At 45.4% G+C, this 21,611-nt stretch overlaps 1 protein-coding gene across 1 annotated transcript in view; it reads right to left on the bottom strand.

Annotated features, from left to right (window-relative positions):
* Positions 1–486: 486 nt before the first annotated feature.
* Positions 487–21,611, bottom strand: part of Siah3 (siah E3 ubiquitin protein ligase family member 3) — a 71,696-nt gene continuing 50,571 nt past the window's right edge. Inside the window, exon 2 of the mRNA XM_035452386.1 lies at positions 487–1,155. Coding sequence (XP_035308277.1) covers positions 487–1,155 — 669 coding nt within the window. The remainder of the gene's footprint in view (positions 1,156–21,611) is intronic.

Here is a 21,611-nt window from a genome sequence, read left to right as displayed (position 1 = left end):
CTGTTTGTGGAGGAGACACCATCTCTCATGCTCATGCAGCTTAGCTTTGACACCTGGGTTCCAGGAAGGTATCAGCCACAGCTGGCTGGGTCTTCTTCCCAGACAGGCTCTACCTGAAACAGCCTGAAAAGAGAAGGAGGGGCTGTTTGGAAGCCACACCCCCTTTAACTCCAGGGCTCTGCTTCTTGGTGTTTGCTCCCTGCCGAAGCAGTAGAGAAAAAGACCAATGGTGGCAGGAAGTAACTGTTCTGGCAGAATCTTCTAATTGTTCTACAAAACTTTACCAACAACACAGGACAGATTTCACACAAAGATCTTGAATCATAGGTGTTTACATAACATAACGCTCATAGCAGATGAATACTAACACCACAAATTACCTGAGACGAAAAAGAAAGAAAAGAAGCAAGGGAGGGAAATAAGAAGGTCCAGACACCTGGAGGCCCAAGGTGCACAGGCAGCGCGAGTGCCCAGTGGCTCCTGGCCTCACATCTCGGCATCCCTGGCGCCGACCTCCGTAGCAGTGATGGCGATGCCAATGGCGAGGCTGCCGTTGTCAGAGAAGAGCTGGGCCAGTGAGGTGTTGAGAACCAGGCAGTCCCCATCAGTGATGACTGAGTCCACACACTCCAGGACGGATCTCGGGGTGGCCTCCCATTTGAGACGCCTGTGGTTTCTGTTGAGCTCCAGGCGATAAGTGAAGCAGTCGGCCTGGGTGGGGGTCCCAATGAGCATCATGGTAGCAAAGAACTGAGGGTGCCCTTCGTGTCGTTCCTGCTTCCTGAGCACCAGCAGGAAGTGGTGGCCCAGGCAGGAGTGCATGATGATCCAGTCGGCTGGCGCTGGGAGGTGCATGTCCGTGGCCAGGAAGACTATCTCTGCTCCTTGCAGAATGTCGATCCTGTGGATCTGCCGCAGGTGAGGCACCACCACCTCTAGGTGGCCTTCCCACTGGCAGGAGAAGAGTGGGCACAGGCAGGGTGTCACCTGAGCGCTGTGCATCCCTGCCTCCTGGTGGTGGAGGTGGCCGGGACGGGCATGGTGGCACAGGTGGCTGTGGTGACAGTGGTGGCGATGGTGGTGGTGAAGATGATGCGGGTGGAAGCTCCCTTGCTCTGTGGAGTTCTGAGTGATGGCCCGTCTACTGGACACATACTGAAAGGAAAGAGAAGAGCATTAGTGGGGGGTAAGGCTTGTCTCTGGCGCCAAGCGTGGCTCTCCCGATATTACGAGCATTAAAGGCAGACTGTACAAGAAGGCATGGAATCTCTGTCTCTTTCCTTCCCTTCCTCCCCCCCGCCCCTACACTGGCTTTGCCTGATAAAATGTAACCCTCACTTTTCATCAAAGACGCTTCTCTTTGCAGACGGAGACTATTACAGAAAATCACAACTCATCAAAATGCAGAGAACGAATGGTCTCATGAGGCGCCCAGACCCAATGCATTTATCTACAACACAAGTCCCGTACCGCAGGCTCAGGAAACATTGAGGAAGAGGGGTGAAAAGATTGTAAGAGCAGAGTATCAGAATGTCTGCTGTGAGATTGTGTCCCCTAGAAAAAACAGGATACTTATTGCAATAACATGGCTACATAAACAAGACCTGAAGAAGCACAACACCAATAGACATTCTAATATGGAATGGAAATCTCCCGGGACCCTGCTCCCAGACAAAGAAATATAGACAAGGAAGGAATTCTGCGGTAGAGAGAAATGGCCTCCTCCAGGGATGAGCCCATTAATTAGTTATATAATACCAAGTGGCCAGGCCTGTGTACATTACAAACAACATTGAACAGATTTAGAAGGTTGCAGTTACATATTCATACATATATATCTATATCTATATATAGATATAGATATAGATAGATGTAAGGATAATAATTAAAGAAAAAGAGGCCATGAATTTGATAGGGGGCAAGGAAAGGCAGGAGAGTTTGGAAGGAAGACAGGGAAGGGGAGAAATGCAAAACTGTTAGAGTAATAATATAAACGAGAGGAGTGATATGAAATTGCTCAGAGGGTAAAGGCACTCGCCACCAAGCCTGATAACCTGAGTTCTATCCATAGGACCCAAGTGGTAGAAGGAGGGAACAAATTTCCTCAATGTGTCCTTTGACCCTTTCCCACTTGTATGGTTACTCAGTATATGTACACACACACACACACACACACACACACACACACACACACACACACACACATTTTTTTAAACGAGGCGGAGAGATAGCTCAGCAGGTAAAGTGCTGGACCTGTATTTGATCCCTAGAACCCACACTAAGAAACAAACAAACAAACAAACAAAGCAGGTGTGGTGGCACACACTTGTAGTCCCAATGCTGAGAAGATGGGACAGGCAGACCCCTGGGACCCCTTGGCCAGTGAGTCTCCCAATTAACTTGGAGAGTTCTAGGCCAATGACAGAATCTGTGTCAAGAAAAAAAGAAAAGCAAAGAAATGGTGGCTGTGTCTTAGGAATGACACTGAATGTTGTCCTTTGGCTCTCACAGGTGTATGTACACCTATACAGAACATATATCTATACACAGATGAACATGCAACCACACACACACTAAGAAATGAGGGGCATCATGGATTGGGATTGGGATTCTGAAGACTCAACAAAGAAAATTCAATGTCCGATTCTTCAGAAAGACATTCAAGCAGCTAGCTGATGTCCCCTCTCAAATAGCATGCACTGGGTCATGACTCATACCCTTTTTGCTTTCTTGATGTTTGTTGAAGATTTTTAATGTAGACAAGGGAGATGTGTAAGTGTTTTTCCTTTTGGATCATGATGGATATTTATAGAAAAAGAACCCTTTCTGTTAGAGCCATTTGTCTTCCCATGTCCCCAGGGGCCGTGCTGTTGTAGTCACTCTTCTGAGTCCTACATCAAGTCAACATGTGGGATGCAAAGGTGACTGTGTGCAGTCACAGTCCCCAGGGAGCAAACACCAGCTGGGGCCCCCAACTGCCCTGCCAGACTCGTTTATTCTCTGGTCCTAGGTCCACTCTGCCGCCTTGTCATCTCCAGGCAGCCTCCACCATGGCAATCTCTTACTTTCTCTTCTTCATGTGTCCATAAATACCGTCAGCCCCAGACGCATGGTGGCATGTTCTGATCAGGAATCCATAAACATTTATTAAGCACTGCTATGGTCAGACACTATAGGCATCAGGTATGTAACTGTGAGCAAAAAGGACGTGGTGTCTCTCAGCGTGTGTGAGACAGATGTGGATTCGGTTCCAATTAATTACAGTTTTACAAGGATCCTACATGTGACATAGGGACTGTGATTCTCATTTTTCATTGGAAGAAATGGGCCTTGCTAATAACGTGCCTGAGGGTACAGAACTGTTAAACCCAGGGTTCAGTTTTAAATCTCCTGACTCTGGTCACAAGAGTACATACCCCTGCCCAGTTGTGCACCCTCTCTCCTCTATGCTCAAGTTCTTGTCTTCACTAGTTTGTAGGATCTGACCCATGTTGCTACTCTGTAGTGGGCCAGGCAGGCCTAGGGCCTTCACTGGGATCAGTCTCCTAGGTTATCCTCAAGTGAGCGACGTCCCTTCGAGTACCTTTGTGAGCTATTCCCTCAGCTTGCTCCACTTGCGTCAGTGCAGAGGACAGGGTGAGTCGGTCCTCACATTTGCCACTATGACTGTCAGAGGAACTATTACCCAGCTCACTCTGGCTAACTAAAGTCCTCCGGGCTTCCCTTTCTTTAAGGCATACATGAATATATACATGCAGACAGGCATGTAGGGAGAAGATCTACGTACCTGTACCAATGACCACATCCGTTTGGGCTTGGTCACAGGTGCATATAAAAGGCATGTGGAATAAAGGGCTGAGAAAAGGGACACACAAGCTCTTTTCAGGGTTCTGGTTGGGTCTCAGAGTGCAGCTGAAACTGGACTTCTTGGAGCACCTATCTGGTTATCGGCTTCTCACGTGAGTGATTCTCTTTTATAAATATACCATCAGTAACCTTATCCTGTGTACGGTTGCATTCCTTTTCACAGGCACACATGGGCATACACATATGTGTCCATGCAAGCACTTACATGTGATGCACACACTGCACATGTATGGACACACATACCCGATACACTGAGAAGACCTCTTGGCAGTGGCCACCGCCAACAGGCGAGCATGTGTCGGAGGTGCTCTGCTTTCAACTTCTAAATTCCAGCAGCTGTGCTCTGTATTCCCTGTGTGGGACTGAGAGCTCTAAGGGGAACTGCCCGTAGTTCTGGCGTGGTAAGCTATTGATGGTCTACTGTGCTGTGGAATAATCCTTTTGTACACTGTAAAGATTTGTCACTCGAATTTGTTTAATAAAATGCTGATCGGCTGATAGCCGATCAAATCAATCAAACTGAGGATGCTGGGAAGAAGATGAGCATCAGAGCAGATGCAGAGAGGGCAGGAGATGAACATGCCATGCTAATAAAGGTACTGCCATGTGGCAGAGGGTAAATAAGGAATATGGGTTAGCTGAAACTGTAAGAGCAAGTGAGTAACTGGCCGAGTATTTGTAATTAGTATAAGCCTCAGTGTGTTTATTTATTTGAGAGTGGCTGCAGGACAGGAAAACTCCGTCTACACTCCTGTTATGTATTCTATGTACCACTCCAAGGAGAAAAGTTGTCTTCAGGAGTGAAGCAACACACTGGGTTCCAGAATCCCGCTAGTGATAGGTCTGATTTACTCTTCAGTGTTCATATGGGGAGGGGAATAATTGACTAATATATAGCCTCTAAAACGTGTTCGGCACTATGGGAAGTAGGTATGTTTTTTTTTCTCCATTTTTTTATTTGAATTAGAAACAAGATTGTTTTACATGTCAATCCCAGTTCCCTCTCCCTCCCCTCCTCCCCTGCCCCCCCAACTAACTCCCTACCTATCCCTACACACCAGGGAGTGTGAGGCCTTCCATAGGGGGTTTTCAGAGTCTGTCATATAGTAGGTATGTTTTGTCTGTTTTTTTCTGCAATAGAAAACAATTTCTTTCATGGATGTATGCAGACCTGGCAGGTAAGCCAGCTCTTCTTCTGTGCTCTGGGCCTTGGGCTCTCATGGAAAACCCAAGAGGCTGTCCTGTCTCCGAGAAGTCTATTTTCCTACCTGGTTTTTACAACCACCATAACAGGAACACAGTGGTCATGTATATGGAGAAAATGAGTCACTTGTCCAAGGCCACATAGATCATAGGGCTGAGCTTGGGAGCGGAGATGAAGGACCTGCGGACATGCTTGGCTGAGTATTCGGACTCTTGTTGGCTTTTGGATATATTGGTTCAATAGCATTAAGTCAATTTTCTTTTTGAGAAAATATTTGCCTCAAAGGATTATCAGGAGATCACATGATGATGGCATTTAAAACTGTAAAATGGCATTAAAAACTAAGTTAAAGAGTGTATGTGTGTGTGTGGGGGTAATGATTCATGGTTGTAATCCCAGCACTTGGGAGGTGGAGGCAGAGATCAGGAGTTCAAGGTCACCCTCAACTATATAGTTGAGTTCCAGGCCAACTTGGGCTCGATGAGACCTTATCTCAAAACAAAAACAAAACCAACCAACCAAACAAACAAACAAACCAAGGAAAATCAGCCAACCAACTGAATACACACCATGCTCCCCTGCCTGCCCAAGAAAAACTCTGTACACTGTTATACCACTATTTAGATATGGTTTAGAGTGAAGACTTTGGCAACCTTGAACCTTGGCCCTCACTTGCTGCTCTATCTTGCTGGACTGGCTTTCACACTGGGCAGTAACCTGGCTGAACATAGGCCACCATGAAATCCCATAGTTCTCAGTCTTGCTGTTGGCCAAGGCCTCCTGTCCCAGCGCTGACCCAGGACAGTAGAGTGACAAGAGTGTACCATCTCTGAGCATATTCTCGTCTATATGTCTCCCCCCAAGTCCATGCCTATCCTTTCCATTCTGAACTGTGCAGCTAGTGTCAGGTACAAATGTATAATGTTTGTGTTCTATTAGCTACTGTAATGCAGAGATGTTTTCAAGTCTTAGTTCTCAACCTTCCTAATGCTGCGACCCTTTAATACAGTTCCTCATGTCCTGGTGACCATAAAACTACTTTCATTGCCACGTCATAACTATAATTTTGCTACTGTTATGAGTCATAATGTAAGCATCTGTGCTCTCTGATGGTCTTAGGTGACCCCTGTAAAAGAGTCAAGACCCACAGGTTGAGAACCACTGCTTTAAAATGTCTGGGAGGAGGTTCATGGACTATATGAAAATACCAGGCTCTTCTATATAAGGGATTTGAGCATCCAAGGATTTTAGCATCTGGAGGGGGAGGGGTTCTGGAACCAAGCCCTGCCCTGCGGGTACTAACAGACAGCCATAGGCAATGGGGCTCTGGAAGTTCACACTGGAAGGGTAAGTATTCTAGTTGGTGTGGGATGAGATTACACCAAGTGAAGAAAAAGATGGCTTCTCTAGCAAGAACAGAAGATTTCCCAGCAAGGTCAGAGAAGCCAGAAAGAGCACAGGGTACATTAGAAGTGTTGAGAACTTTCCTAGAAGCCTATCACTCTGGTGCAGATGGAGAGCAGTGGGGTCACATTGCCAAGGTCTTGTGAGTCAAGCTATGCCTGAAATGACCTCCCTGCCCAGCGGAGAGTAGCAGGAGGCTCAGGACACTCGGTTGCTAGCTTTAAGGGACCCCTGTGGGTAACCTGGCATTTTAAAGCCAGGTAGCAGAGCTGGCTCCAAAGTGGTATTCAGAATGGGGCCAGCAGATGGTCCCCACCCTGTCCCACCACTGAACCCAAGTGATGGCCCTTCCACCTAGTCTTTCTGGTTGCTTCCTTTTGGTTTCATCTTTCACCAACACTAGCCATTTTAATTGCTGTAGCACTACATGACAGATTGGGGCATAATCAGAGGAGACTGTAGCAAATGACTATGCAAATGGAGTCTGGCATTATGAACTCATGGAGACCTGTGCACTCTCTGCACTCCGAGAAAGAACTAAAAATAAATGCAGCCTTAATTCTTCATTTCTCCCAGTTCCGTCTTTTGATGCAAAATATGTTTCATTTAAATGATCCTGGGTGAGGGAGGTCACGGGGCTGCTGGCAAGGAGAGGGGATTTGTTTAATTGGCAAAATGCTAATCATTTTTGGAAAATGAATTCTAATCTTCCCATCTAATACAGTGGATGTGTGAGTAATTACTTTCCTTCACTAAACTGTTAATGCAACATTAGTGATTACACTAATTAAAACTAATGAACTCTTACCACTGATAAACCCTCAGTCAGGCAATGGATGGCGTTCCTCCATTGGCTGTGTTTAACTTCCCATTTGGAAGAGAGGTTTTGAATTAACCTTTAGAGTAATGCACAAAATTGGGTTTAGAAATGTTAGGCTTTATAGACTGGGTATAATTCTATCCCTAACCATTAGTGAGACTATTTCCACCGAGGGTATAATTGAATTTTAAAACACATTTCTTAATTTGATCAGCCACGCTCCTATGCCTGGTAATGGCTGTCTTTCTGAATCCTGGCTTCAGAAGGGGGAACCTGTCCTTGGAATTATCCGGGACCCTTTCTCCAGCTTCTGCTCCCTGTGGGCAGAAGGCTCACTCAGAGGGTTGCCTTTCCTTTCCACTCACCTCGAGGATCTGAACTTTGCTACTTGAGCAGAAAGAGGTTTCTGAGACCCTCTTTAAATGATTCTTGGACGTTCGTGCTAGTTAGCTGAGGAATGAATCCTGGGAGAAGGGACAGATTTGATGTCAAGGCCTTTTATCTAGAGAGTGGAAGAACAAACAGGTTGAGTGAGTGGAACATTTGGGCCAAAGATTAGAGTATGGGGCTGAAGTCAAGGCCTGATCCCAAGTAAATAGTCAGGTCAGACCGGCAACGAGGATAATATGACTTAGGGCTTTTCTGTTTCTGGGAAAGATAGTCAGAGGGAAAAAAACAAACAAACAAACAAACAAACAAACAAAACCTACATGTTGTTTATTTGGTTTTCCTGCCTCTCCACATCTTTCCCTCAAAACCTGCAGTGACTATGAACATCTCAAGCCCGGGAAAACACTGGAACGCTACACCAATGGTTAAGAAAGAAGTGAGGTAAGGCCAGGCGTGATGACGCATGCCTTTAATTCTGCATTTGGGAAGCAGAGGTAGGCGGATCTCTGAGTTTGAGGCCAGCCTGGTCTGCAGGTGAGTACCAGGACAGCCAGGACTGTTTCACAGAGAAACCGTGTCTCAAAAAACAAAAACAAAACCCTCAGGGGTTAGGGTTAGAGGAAGGGTTAGAGCTAAGAAGCCACAGCGAAGCTTCAGCACTGAGACAGGGCATCCTTCCCAATGCAGCGCATGCTATCCCCCCTTGATGCCCCCCCAACTTATGCTTCCTCGGATTCAGTTCTCAGCTGAATTTCGGGCCATCCATGACTGGGTGACATATTCCTGCAGACCTTGTGGTCACGCCTGCATTCTTCTTTAGAATCTAAATGCATACATTTTAACACCATGCTCCGGTGGGGCTGTCAATGCCTGTTTCGGGAATTCACACCTCAGCATGATGACCTAACGTTTTATTGGAAAAGACCATACACCAGAGATAATGAGTACAATTGCCTCAATTGGTATCTGTATTTCTGATTCACACCAGATGCTGCTAATTAACACTTATGCATGGGTTCTCATTGGGGAAATTAGTGACTTGTCAGTCATCGTAACAGATGCTCAGAATGGACTCTCTGTGATGCGTGAGAATCAGTTATGAGAAGTCAGACAAATTCCTCATTTGGCGAATGTGTCCTGAAAGTTTCTTCTCTAAATACTCGGCACCCAGCCTCTGAGACAGAACAAACAGTCACTGGATACCCTCCCTTAAGTGTTCAGGTTTTACTTCACTGAATGTTGTAATTCTGGTATTTGGGAGGCTGAGGTGGGAGGGTTGCCATGAGTTTGAGGTCAGCCTGGACTGTAGTATGAGACTAAAGTGGGAAATTGCCAATACAGAGCCAAGTAGAAATATAAGGGTATTTAATAGGGAAAAGCCTTACTTACAGAGCCACCTAGCCAGCCCGCATGGCATCCATCTGTAGGCAAGCCGAAAGGGGTGAAAACTGAAAGCGGAAACTCAGCCAACTCAAACTCTTACTCTACGTCACCCTGACCACGCCCTTGCAGGCATGGTCAGGCAGACCTGTAGCCAGCCCCTAAGCAGGCGTGGCTACAGGTTCCCCTACATGAGACCCTGTTTTAAAATGAATTGTCAAGATGCTTTGCAAACACTCGTATTTATAAGCATAGATTAGTGTGTGTTCAGAGTGGCTCCTTAGAGCAAGGCAGGGCAGTTAATGAGGAGACTCATAGCCCGTCAGAGTGCAAGGGGAAGGGAATGTGGAATGCTTGGCCCTAAATGGCGTATCTGTATTTGTCCCTCCGAAGCTTAGGGAACATTGCTGAAAATGGGGTAGAAAGAATGTAAGAGTCAGAGGCCGGGGATATGGGCAGAAATACATCCTTTGGACATGGCATGGCCACTGCAGTCACCAACTCACCAAAGCCATGGTTGTTTGTACAAGAATGGTCCAGCCAACATTTGATCATGGGTGGGAGGGGAGCCCATGAAGTCCTAACCCTAATGGTGCCTATGTGGGGAGTACTGGCAGTTAATGGTTGCTGGGGGAGAAGATGAAGATGTCACTTTCCTCAATGGTATAGCCACTGAGCAGTGGCCCTTGTGACAGAAAAACAAAAACAAAACCCCACTCATGCTCATGGAAGTAACTCTGAGTGAGTGGATCACATGCAAAAGGAAGAAGACTTGGGAGTGGAAGGGAGCTTGTAGGGGAGAGAAGGTTCCAGAGGGGGGTGAATGAGAGAGGCCAATGAAAATGACCAAAATTTATTATATGCATGTATGAAACTGTCAAAGAGTTAGAGAGAGAGAGCAATCCTTACCCCCAACAAACAAAAAGGACTATTTTTGCATGCATTTTCTTTCCCAGTGACCTGGTGACTAAAACCCCTGAAGTTGAATGTGGAGGTTTTTGAGTCAGTATCTATCTATGCCATCAACTCACTCAGTAAGAGGGAAATGGGATGATTCTGCAAAAAAGAAGTAAACAACCTTGGTGGATGAATAATATTTTAAATCAAGACCCACGAGTGACAAAAAACATAAGAAATCCATAGAGATGACCACATACACACTAGTCTGTGGTCTCAAAGCCTCCTCTCAAGAGGCTGGTCCTCTTTTAAATGAGATCCCTGGTTATGCGAGGGATAGGAAAGAAAATGGGGTTGACTCTGGGAAAAAACAGCAACACTCACCCTTGAGTCCCTGGGCTTGAGATCACGGGGCCTTTAGCTTCTAGGTCCACTCGCTTGCCTCAACAGGACTGGTTGGCTTATCTGTGCTATCTTCTCACTAGATTCATTGTTGATGTGGGTACAGTGCCCGGCACACACAGATGCTTGGCACACATATGCAGCACAGATGCGTTAGTCATAGCCTTCTCTAGGACACACTGGTTCAGCCCTTTACTTCACTCAGCTGTGTCGGCCGTGGTCCCAGCCTGATGACTGTTTGAGGCAATCGTGCAACCTGGATACTGCCTTGCTAACTCACCTGTGATGTGGTTGGAAAGCAATTGAGCACCAGACAACTCACTTCTTTATTTAACCTGCACCAGAAGTCACTAATTGGTGACCTTCTCTCTTTGGTTAGGTTGGAGTCATTGATGACAGTGGTTGTATTAATTTGCCCAGTGCTGTGTCCTATGGTGGGCAAGACCAGCACTTTGCAGCTCCAGGTGGCTAAGAGTTTCTCAATGAGTACATACTTTGGGAATGAAAGAATGAACACATGGCTCATCAACTGAACCCCCTTCTTGCCCATGGCACTGGTGGCTTTGTCCTCCACCCCCTCTCCTCAGCTTCTGGAGAAACATATCTGTGTGTGTATGTGGTTCCATGAGTACACAGCTGTGAGCTCGTCAGGATGGAGTCTTGGAAGCGTCTCGTCCCAAACCTGACAGGAACGGGACACAGAGGCTACAGTCCAGCTTGACAAGGAGGCAGACTCTGACCCATTTCTAGCTGACAGGATGGGAAGCAGAAGGGAGGAAACACCACGTGACAAAGAGGCATTTATTTTGCTTTTACTTTTTAGGGTTTATTGGAAAGCATCAATCATTTGCTTTTCCTTTGTAAGGGGCAAATAGATTTGGAAGTGCAGTCTGCTGGATTAAGAGGAAATCTGTCCATCCCCTGGATAGATCTAGATTGATTATCTTTCAGTACCTTGGCAGGATCGTTGACCTAACAAATGGCTGAAGAGCCCATGCTCACCTATTATCCACAAAAAGGTAGCTTCAGCCCAAGCAAAGATTATTGCTGTTCTCTAGGTCTATTCTCCCATAAAATGAGTAGCTGTGGGTGGCTTGAACAAGAATGGCCCCATAGGCTCATATATTTGAAAGCATAGTCACCAGGGAGTAGTACTATTTGAAAGGATTAGAAGGATCAAGAGGTGTGGCCTTGTGGAGGAAAAGTGTCACTAGGGGTGGGCCTTGAAGTTTCCAAAGCCCATGCCAAGCCCAGAGTCTCTCTCTGTCCTCTATCTCTCTCTCCCTCTCCCTCTCTGTCTCTCTGTCTCTGTCTCTCTGTGTCTGTCTCTCTCTCTCTCTCTCTCTCTCTCTCTCTCTCTCTCTCTCTCTCTCTCCCACTCTCTCTCTTTCTCTCTCTGCCTGTGGATCAGGATATAGCTCTCAATACTCCTCCAACTTTGCTTCCTGCTATGATGATAATGATCTAAACCTCTGAAACTGTAAACAAGCCCCCAGTTAAATGCTTTCTTTTATGAGTTGCCTTGGCCATGGTGTCTCTTCACAGCAATAGAAAAGTGACAAAGACAGTAGCTACCCAGGTTGTGTCCACCCAGAGTCCTACAATCTACACATTACATCTGTATTTCTATATTCCATCCCGATAACCAGGATGCTACAATTTCCTCCTAATGGCTGAGACAGTCTCCTGCAGTCTATGCTGTTCAGGGATCCATCAACCAGGAGGCAAATTCTTGGGCTCAAGAGTAGCCAATAAATGGGTATCTGGGAGAAGGTGACAAGAATTCGGATGTGTGAGCTGTAGTGTCCACCTAGTTTTATGGGAGGCTCCTCAACAGTGTGGAATGAACCAGATTTAGAAGAAAGGGACACAGACTGTTGTCTGGAACTGAGTACATAGTTTATTGTGAAGGTACTAGTTATTAAGTTAGAAAAATGAAACATATCTGTAGAATCTCATACCTGGAGATTTTACTTAGAAATATTTTGTATATGTGTGTGTGTGTGTATGTATGTGTGTGTATTTGTGTGTATGTGTGTGTGTGAAAATGTGTGTGTGTGTGTGTGTGTGTGTGTGTGTGTGTGTGTGTGTGCTTTCACTTGTAATGCCGTGAGCCCTGCAGGTGTTCAGGGCAGACCTGCAGTCAAAGCACATGGCTGGAGGGAAGCTGCTTTCTTTCCATTTATGTCTGGCTCTGATATTTTTATCTGCAAAACTTGGAGCATGCTAATGAGTCTTGTAGATGAAAAGATTTTTCTTAGAAGTCACTTTTTGCAGAGCTCAACTTTTATATTGCAGCTGTAAGTGGAACCTGGGCTTACATGAGCAGTTTAAAGGTTAAAATTTAATTACCTGGAACCCCATTAACTAGAAGCATCCATGTAGGATGGTATCAGGACCACAGGATGACTGAGGGAGGTGTGTTGGGCCTCACTGGGAGCCCGTGCTCAGCAGACCTGGACAACCCAGACTGTGGGCTGTAGTGTTGATCCATTAACAACAGAGGCCCCTCCCTGCAGCTGACTGAGTACCCTAACCTTGGGGAGAAGGTAGGCTTTTAGAAACTGTTACACAGGCAAGTCTAAACATGGAAAGCAAGTAGGCTTACAAATTTTGAGTGGGCAGAAGTTATGTCCTGGGTGGCATGAGACAATCTGATGGCCTGATTGCTCCAGGTGTGCTTGTTTCTCAGTTCTTCAAAGACATCATGACTGAGAGCTCTGTAAATTCAACTTGTCCCATCATGTCTCCAGACTTTCCATCCTCCGCACCCTTGGATCAGCTACATTGTATCCACCTGATAGGGTCCCTTCCTCTAGCAAGGTCTAGTCTGCCTGTTGCATGTTCTTTCTAACACACATTTATCCAGTCTTTCTTGACAGTGACCTGAGCTCTAGAAAGGTGAGCCATGTGTCTGTCTACAAGTGAATCTATCTTCAACAGCATTACTTGAAAGTGGTAGCTGCCCAATAAATATATGTAAAGGAGAAATGACTCCTCCTGTGACCCCCACATGATCCAATCATGGTTTACTCTCTGAGACTACCACCACCCAGATTCGGATTATCTGTGTTAGCTCTCAGGACAACTATAGTGCTGGAAGGGGACCCATAAAATTACATGCCTATATGCTAACACTCTGGAACAAGTGACTGTGATGTCTCCATTTGGGAAAACTGGTATTTGAAGGTATGGTTTTATTGAGTCTTGGGATACAATTGTTCTGGTTATCCAAATTGTCCCCAAATTCAATGGTAATTCCTCTTAGAACAGACAAGAGCAGGAGACATGGATGATGGTGGGGTCTCTGCAGGTATCAAGTCCTACAGGGAAATGAACCGTGAAAAAATGAACCTCAAAATTCAGTACAGCTAGATTTGGTCATTCAGACTGAATCAAAGCTTCTAGAGAGTCTGATTCTGTGGTTTAATTTTCTTACACATTTAAACACATTCAACTCAACTTTAGGGGGCAGGGGAAGTCTTCTCAGGACGATTTTCACAACAATGCTTCCATGATGGCTACATGGAAATTCCCTTGCAAAATATGACCTTTACAGTAAAAAAGAGAGGGCTAGGATTTGTCATAAACATAAGGATGGGTAATTAAGGATGGAAGATAAAGGATGGAGTATGGGGCCTCTTTCATAAGGATGATTTCTATTTACTGAGAGACAAAGCCCATGGTTAGGGCCTAAACAATTCCCAGGACTTGGGTGGAGGCTGGCTTCTCATAGAATAGCAAAGGATCATTGGGTTGTTTGACCAAGTCACTCTAGTGTTCCAGGTGGCCAGACACTATTCGTTTCCCTCAGTTGAAGAAAATAGGCCCATGTGTTTGACAAGCCTGGTTCCTCCAATCCTTTCTTTAAGCTGAGTCTCCTACAACAGGGGCACAGGGGAGAGAGCCATTGAAGAAAAAGGTAGAGTTGGAGAGATGCACCCCCTAGAATGCTTGGAATCCTCAGAATTGGAAGAAGCAAGTGAATTCTCCCAGGAGCATTCAGAAGGAGAGCCGACTCAGTGACATTTTGAATCCAGATTTTTGTTCTCTGGACTGTGTGAGCATACCTTTTATTGTCATAAGCCACCAAATTGCCGTAATTTGTCATGGTATCCAAAATCCAAAACTAAGCCCTGAGTCTTCCTTTGTCTACCCTTGTCCTCAGACAAGCTGGAACATTTCTCATTAAATAGTCTAAAGGTTTTCCATCATTTACAGTGAAACCCAAACTTCCTCTCTCAGTCACCAGGAACCGACATACTGTGGGCCCCTCTGAGCTTTCTAGTGTCACGTTCTCTTACACCTCACATGTTCTGCTCTGTACACAGTGGCCTGTGCTGTCTGTTGACCCTGTTGACCATACTCCTGCACAGGGCCTTTCACTGTCCATGTCCTTTGACAGTGCTTTGGATTCTCCATGGCTACTTTGAAACGACTTTAGCTGCAAAGACCACTGCAGCCATGACTGATGCTGAGATCATGGTACCTGCTTCAGGAAGCCTTGCTCCAGTAACAACCATTTCAGGCAACTTGCACTATTTTGGAAGATTCCACTCCAGGTAAAGCAATTCTTGGCAGACTTTAGAAGACCTTACACTTGCTACAGCTATTCTCACTGTGGCCGAGAGAGGGGGCCTCCTGAGCCATTCTGCAAGAAGCCTGGAGACTGATGTAATGTGAGGCTTGTGATTGGTTTGTAAGTAAGGTAAGAAATCAGAATTATGAACAGTGATACCAGGCAGGCAGGAGAAGGAACCCTCATTTTCCCCTCAGTCTTCCTGTTGGAGCCTAGAAAGCTTTGAGGAATATGCATTTGTAAGCATGAGTTCATTCAGGGTGGGAGATTTGGAGACAACCAGGCGTCAGGATGGGTCAGGCCTAATAGACTTTAGTGAACTATCTGTCACCTGAAGCACTGGCCCAGCTTTGAAGGACTGCTGCAGCCTCACTTTATTCTGGTCCTACAAACCAGCAGTCTGAAGACAAGAGCAATAACACAGGTGACTAAATAAATGAAAGCACTTGGCTCCAGTGGCCTGTCCCTCAGAACGTCACAGACTCAAAGCCCCAGGATCTCTGCAGCCATCTGCTGGGAGAAAGCCACCAGGTCAGAGGTGGGCAGAGATTTTGCTTTTGTCTTTTCGGGGAAGAGGCAAGGACAGCAAGTTCAAGTTATTATGAACAGTTGCTGTGGGTCCATTTGCTCAGCTGAGAAAGAATTCAGAGATACTCAAAGGGGAAGCAGCCCTGAGTTCCAGGAATTCTCAAACTGAAGCTCCATGTCCAGAGGTGTATATCTTTAAGTCTTAAGAATCAGAAGCTTGTGACTCCAAGTCTTCTAATTTAGAGCTTATTGTTCATGGCAGAGGTTTGCTGCTCTGGGCTCAGAGAATCAAGACCCACTGACTAGAGTTACAGTTTCCAAGATTTAGGCATCGGGACCCTTAGCTCTTTAATGTTGTTCAGTGGCCATGGCTGTTCTGGCTCCTCATAGCCACTCGTCTTTGGTGGTTTCAATGTCTCTGCCTTGTCTTGCTTTCTCAATACTTATATTGCCCTTCCTAGTTGTAGGCCCTCTACAGAGGCTGCAGAATCTACTTCTGTCTTCTGGTGCTTTTAAAACTCCCCAGCCTCTTTCTAGTGTTAAGATTCTGAGCTTTGGTTTTCTTGACTCTGTCCTCAATAAGTGAAACTGGAGATGATGTCACCCAGGCATGAATGTAGCTCATAGGGCTCTTCCCAGGATACACGTCACTCCACACCCCACACATATGTCTGTGTTATTACACACACACACACACACACACACACACAGAGAGAGAGAGAGAGAGAGAGAGAGACAGAGACAGAGACAGAGACAGAGACAGACAGACAGAGACACACACCATGTCCTCCAATGCAGGCTTAAGTTCAAATAATTCCTCTTAGAAAATTAAGCTTTCATAACAGTCTATCCTTAAAGTTGAATATATATCATTTTATCAAGAGTAAATGGGAAATCAGAATAGAAAGAAAATTGATTTTGAAGTCACACTAACATGGGTATGAATCCTGGACTCTTTAATTAACCTCTTCATGCTTCAGTTTCCCAATTTAAAAATTGGGATCATAAGATCTCCCAGAGTGAAGGTAAGGACTGAATGAGATACAGAGAGTATTTGCAATAACAGAGCCCCAAGTAAGAAAGACATAGGTGGTGGATATAATCATTGTCAACAAACAGCTAGTTGACTGGGGCTAAAGACCCACACTGTACACAATATTTAGAATTATACCTAAAGAAGATGAGATTGTAAATCATGATTGCCCTTCTAAATATTGCAAGGGTTTTGGGTTTTGCAACAAAAGAGTATCTTGGCCATCAGGGCCAAGAGATGTCACAAAAATCACACCAGGCAACAGACCTCACACAAGAGATTTATGTGTGTGGGAGGACAGGATGGCTGCCTCCGAGCAAGGCATGGAAATCATTCATACATTGGTGGACCAGGTTGGGTTGGTGGGCTTTATAGGGGGTATGAAGCATGCACATAGTGAAAATATGGCACAGTGTAAACATGCCGTGATCCTGGAATGTGGGTGGCTCTACTTGACTAACAAATAACCTCTTAAGACTCCTGATAATTTCAGTTGGAATTAATATTTTCATCAGTTAAAGTTTTTCACTGAGTATTTCCACCTGGCCACTAGACAATGAATCCTGGCTGCAATGCATAGAGCAAGCCTAGCCGAGTGCATGGAATGTAATTGGTAATCCACAAGTGATTGCTGCAGCCACCACCAACACCATTATCACTATCATCATCACCATAATAATCCTCACCATCATCATCATCATCGTCATCACCTCTGCCATTACCACCACCACCATCATTGTTACCATCATTATCGTCAAGCGTTTGGTAAGGCAATCATCATTGTGAGTTTAGACAATCCTATAAACAGATCGAGTTGTATCCCACAATCCTCATCAGCGACTTCTTTCTTCCTTGAACAGAAGGAAAGGGGCATGTGGGAGGGATGTGTATGTCTCGCCTCTAGATCACTGATAAAGGGACTGTCTCACAGGATTAAGAATTTAGGAGGTCCTGCCTTTCCCCTTTATCTGTTGGAGGTTGTATCTGTTGCCTGTGATGCTAATAGCTAGCTGGGGATGGGAAGAAGGGCCAAGAGGGTCGCATTTAGATCAGAATGATGGAGACCAAGATCTCTGTGTGTGAATTCTAGAGAGCTCCAGCCTGGAAAACCAAGACTGGTACTGAAGAAGTACACAGCCCTGCCTGTGGGAGTGCGGCACTTGTCCCATGGTCCTGGAGCCAGAAATCCCCTCTCTGAGACCAGACTAAAGGCTGAGCTCTGAAACAAGGAAACACCTCACTGCATACGTGGCTCCCCTCACCCCAACCTGTGGACAGTACAGCCTCAAACAGCTACTGATAGCCCAAGTATCCTCCTAAGAGAGGTGGGGCAGCTGTTTTATTAAGTTTAGATCTTTGCCAGATGCTAGGTGCATATTTAATAAAAATCAGGCTGGGGGGGAGGGTTATGAAGGAAGAAGGGAAAATTGCTGCCCTCTGGGCTTGGAAGCTTAGCTCTCCATCCAGTTCCAAATAATTCATTCATCTACGGTTCGTCTTTGAGTTATTAAAGCCTCAGTATGTCTCTAAGGAACAAGTTTATTAGTGTTCCAAGATAATTAGTTGGTGCTACTTCAAGGCAATTCAGATTGTCCCCATGTAGGTATTTCTTCCCAGAATTCACCATGGCTCCATTTCTACCTTGGTTTATTTGGCTCACATTTCTCCCTATTGAAGAGGCACTCACCTATGAAGCTTCCGGACTCTCCAGAAGGCCTGGTCTCTCAATGAGAGATTAAGTCCCCAGCCTCTAGTTCAGCCTTGTGTGAACTAAAGTTCTTTTTCTTGTCTCACACTTGCAGTTGTGTTCCCTGTGACCACCCAGGAGGGTGGGCTTACTTCCTTTCTCTTCTCTCCATTCCTGGGGGATCAGTGGAGGGGAGGACACGTGTGGAGCTCACCCTGTTCCAAACCCCACATGTGTATAAATCACACATACATTGCCAGCAGTTTCATAAACACCAGAACCAACCACCCCTTCTTTTTACTATTCTGCCTAGTAGACTAGACCTTAGCAGTCCTCAACCCTATGTGGCGAGCACACAAATCACCTATGCAACTTGTTAAAACAAAGCTTGGCTGCATGGGTCTGGACCAGCTCCCAGGGAAGCTGGAGCTTCAGTCATTGTACCTTGAAGAGTGAGAGGTTCGCTTCCTCTCCCTTGTCTACTTTCATCAGACCCAGGATTTCCTGCCCCCACCTCCCCACCTCCACAAAAGCACCTGAAACCCCAGTAGAAATCAAGGAGAAACTTTTAAATGACCTCAGCCATCACCCTCTGTGTCTTGGCTCTCAGTCTCACCGGGCTCCATTGTCACCTTCACAATAGAGGTAATGGGGCTGGACCCTGAGCTGGATAGATGCCTGAGTTAGTAGCCAAGCAGAGCCCTGGGGACAGCTGGCAAAGGGGGGCATCATTTGGGGACTGAGGAAGCAGAGCCTTGAGGGAATTCTTATCCACACAGAATGGAAGTTCCTTAATCTTCTTTCTTCTCACGGTATTTAAATTCGTACTTTAGCAAAGAACTTAGCTTTAATTAATAAATTATCCATTTTTATAGCTGCCCATAATTTTCTACTGTTTAGCTTAATGGGGTTTTCACATGCGGAGTTCCAAAGCAGGTTCTCTCTCTCTCTCTCTCTCTCTCTCTCTCTCTCTCTCTCTCTCTCTCTCTGTAATAAGACATAAACAAATGTGCTTTTCTCTAGGACCTTCTGATTTCCATACCCCTCTATATAATAAATCCATCCATCTACCCATCTATCTGTTGTTTTGTCCATCCTTCTGTCCATCTATCAGTCTGCCTGCTCATCCATCCATTTGCCAATCCATCCATCCATCCATCCATCCATCCATCCACCCACCCACCCATCTATCCATCCACCTATCAATCCGCCCATCCATCCATCACTGTGCATTTTTATGTTACAGTTATGTTATGTGAGGGTGCTGGAGATCAGACAGTGAACAAAACAAGTGTGACCCCTCTCCTCTGAGAGGTCACTTTTCTCAAGGGAAAGGAAACTATTTCACCTGTAGGAGAAAGGTTGGAGGGTATCTTGATCGGGTTCTGGCGAAGGTTGCTTGAATACTTTAGTAGAAGGATGTGGTAGTTGGTTTTAAGGTCAACTTGCCATAAATTAAAATGAGTAGGAAGCCTCAGCTGAAAACTTGACCTGCCTGCCTTAACTGATGCAGGAAGATCCACCGCAAATATGAGTGGCACCTTCTGGTAGCAGCTAAGATACGAAAGGGTGTGGCTGCAGGAAGATTATCTGTCTTTGTCTGGCTCCACTTTCTCTCTTGTTGTTGAGCTATTGAGATGATTTACCCTGTTGCTGTTGCTTCCTTCACTGAGGTTAGAGCCAGTGCTTCCAGGCTTCTACTGTCGACTAAGACTGGCAGCTCTGCAGAAACTCTCCAGGGTTTTAGCACCAGATTGGGACTGCTGAGGTGCGCCCAGCCTTGTGGTCTGGGCAACTACAGGATTGTTGGCCTCTCCAGGGAGAGACAGTGATTATCAGACTACTTCCACTGCTGAGGCATCAACCTCAAGGACAGAGCACCTATTGGGTCCTCAGGCTCTCAGGTATAAGATAGCTGTTGCTGCCATTTCAGCATAAGTTGATTTAATAACTTCTTAAAATATATATTTATTCTGTTAGTTCTGTTCTAGAGAACGCTGACTAATACAAAGTACTGTTAGTCCAAGTGGTTCTAACACATTGGATTCCTATACTATCCAGATAACATTCAAGCTCAGTCAGTCTCAGGCAGCCAACTGGACATCGATTACATTGTCTTGACCTCCTTACCTAGAACGCCTAAACAAGGCAATTGCTCATATTTTAACCAATCAAATAATTGTTTTTGTCTCCATATCCATTTTACAACAATTTCCCAGCAACTACTTCTACTCACTTGGATTTGGAGATTCCTTTTTTTTTTTTTTGACTATCTACTCAAAAAACCCTTTCAAAGTTTTAATACTTCAAAGAATATGTTTTAACCCATCTTGAGTGCAAATTGCCCCAACGGTTCTCATCTCTTAATTCTCAACCAGTGGGAGAGGAAGTTCAGAAAGAGAGAAGACAGAACCTTGCTCAATGGGTGAGAAAGGGTCTGGGATTTCTTTAAGGAGTCTTGAAAACAATTTATGCACATTAATTATATTCCAAAGAGGACGATTTGGAAGAACTTTAGCTTTCTCATATCCCTTCCCCCATTCCATGGCTGCCTCCTAAATTCTTCCATGATGCTAATATTGGAGATTATCTCTGACAAAAGACAAGCCAATAATGATACACAAGCCTTCCCCAGAAAACAAAGAAATGACAAGTCACTCTGTCACTGTCCCTGCCTTTTTGTAAGTGTTCAGAAAGACCCCAAACCTCCTCAGTTTCTCCCCATTGCTAGAACTCTTCATGTCCATGGCACTTGATCTCCACCGCCCACTGCACATTAATCCCCACCAAAATGTCCCAAGTCCTTATGGATGGGTCCCAGGATGAAGCTTCTATTTCCCTGTGTGGGATAAGAAAGGGAGCTAAGGCAGCAGAAGCAGACTCAGTGATGGCTGATGAGGTAGGGCACAGGGAGTCTGTGAGAAAGACAACAGGAGACACGTGAACCCTATTCTTCCTCTGCTTGGATGGGCAAGGGGAAAGCCCCTTTTCTTTCAAACCTTTTTTGTAGTCAGTTTCTATGACTACAAAGTGGATGTGATACTTGCCTCTCTCCTGAACAGTATGAGGGATGATGTTTTAAAGACAAAATCCACTAATGAGGGAAGTCTCAGGTGAATGGAGACACGGAAGGCTGTGTCTGAATCATACACTCTTCGTCTTAAGCATATCACATGGATTGTTTCAACCTTACATCTGGGAGGTGGAGATCATTTCTACCAGTGGCCAACATACAGAAACAGAGAATGTAGAAGGTAGGATATATCTGCATGGGGGCATTTCCTGTCCCTTCCTATCTGTCTGCCACACTCAATCATCCCCATGCAGATAGTATACAGCTCATACTTCATCTCATTCCAAGCTCAGCTTTCCTTCCTAACCTGCTTAGCTCATTAGTTGGCAGAGGAGCCAGGGACCTGG

The sequence above is a fragment of the Cricetulus griseus genome (genome assembly GCF_003668045.3).
Source record: "Cricetulus griseus strain 17A/GY chromosome 1 unlocalized genomic scaffold, alternate assembly CriGri-PICRH-1.0 chr1_1, whole genome shotgun sequence".
NCBI classification, from domain to species: domain Eukaryota; kingdom Metazoa; phylum Chordata; class Mammalia; order Rodentia; family Cricetidae; genus Cricetulus; species Cricetulus griseus.
This window is presented reverse-complemented; position numbering and strand designations above follow the sequence as displayed.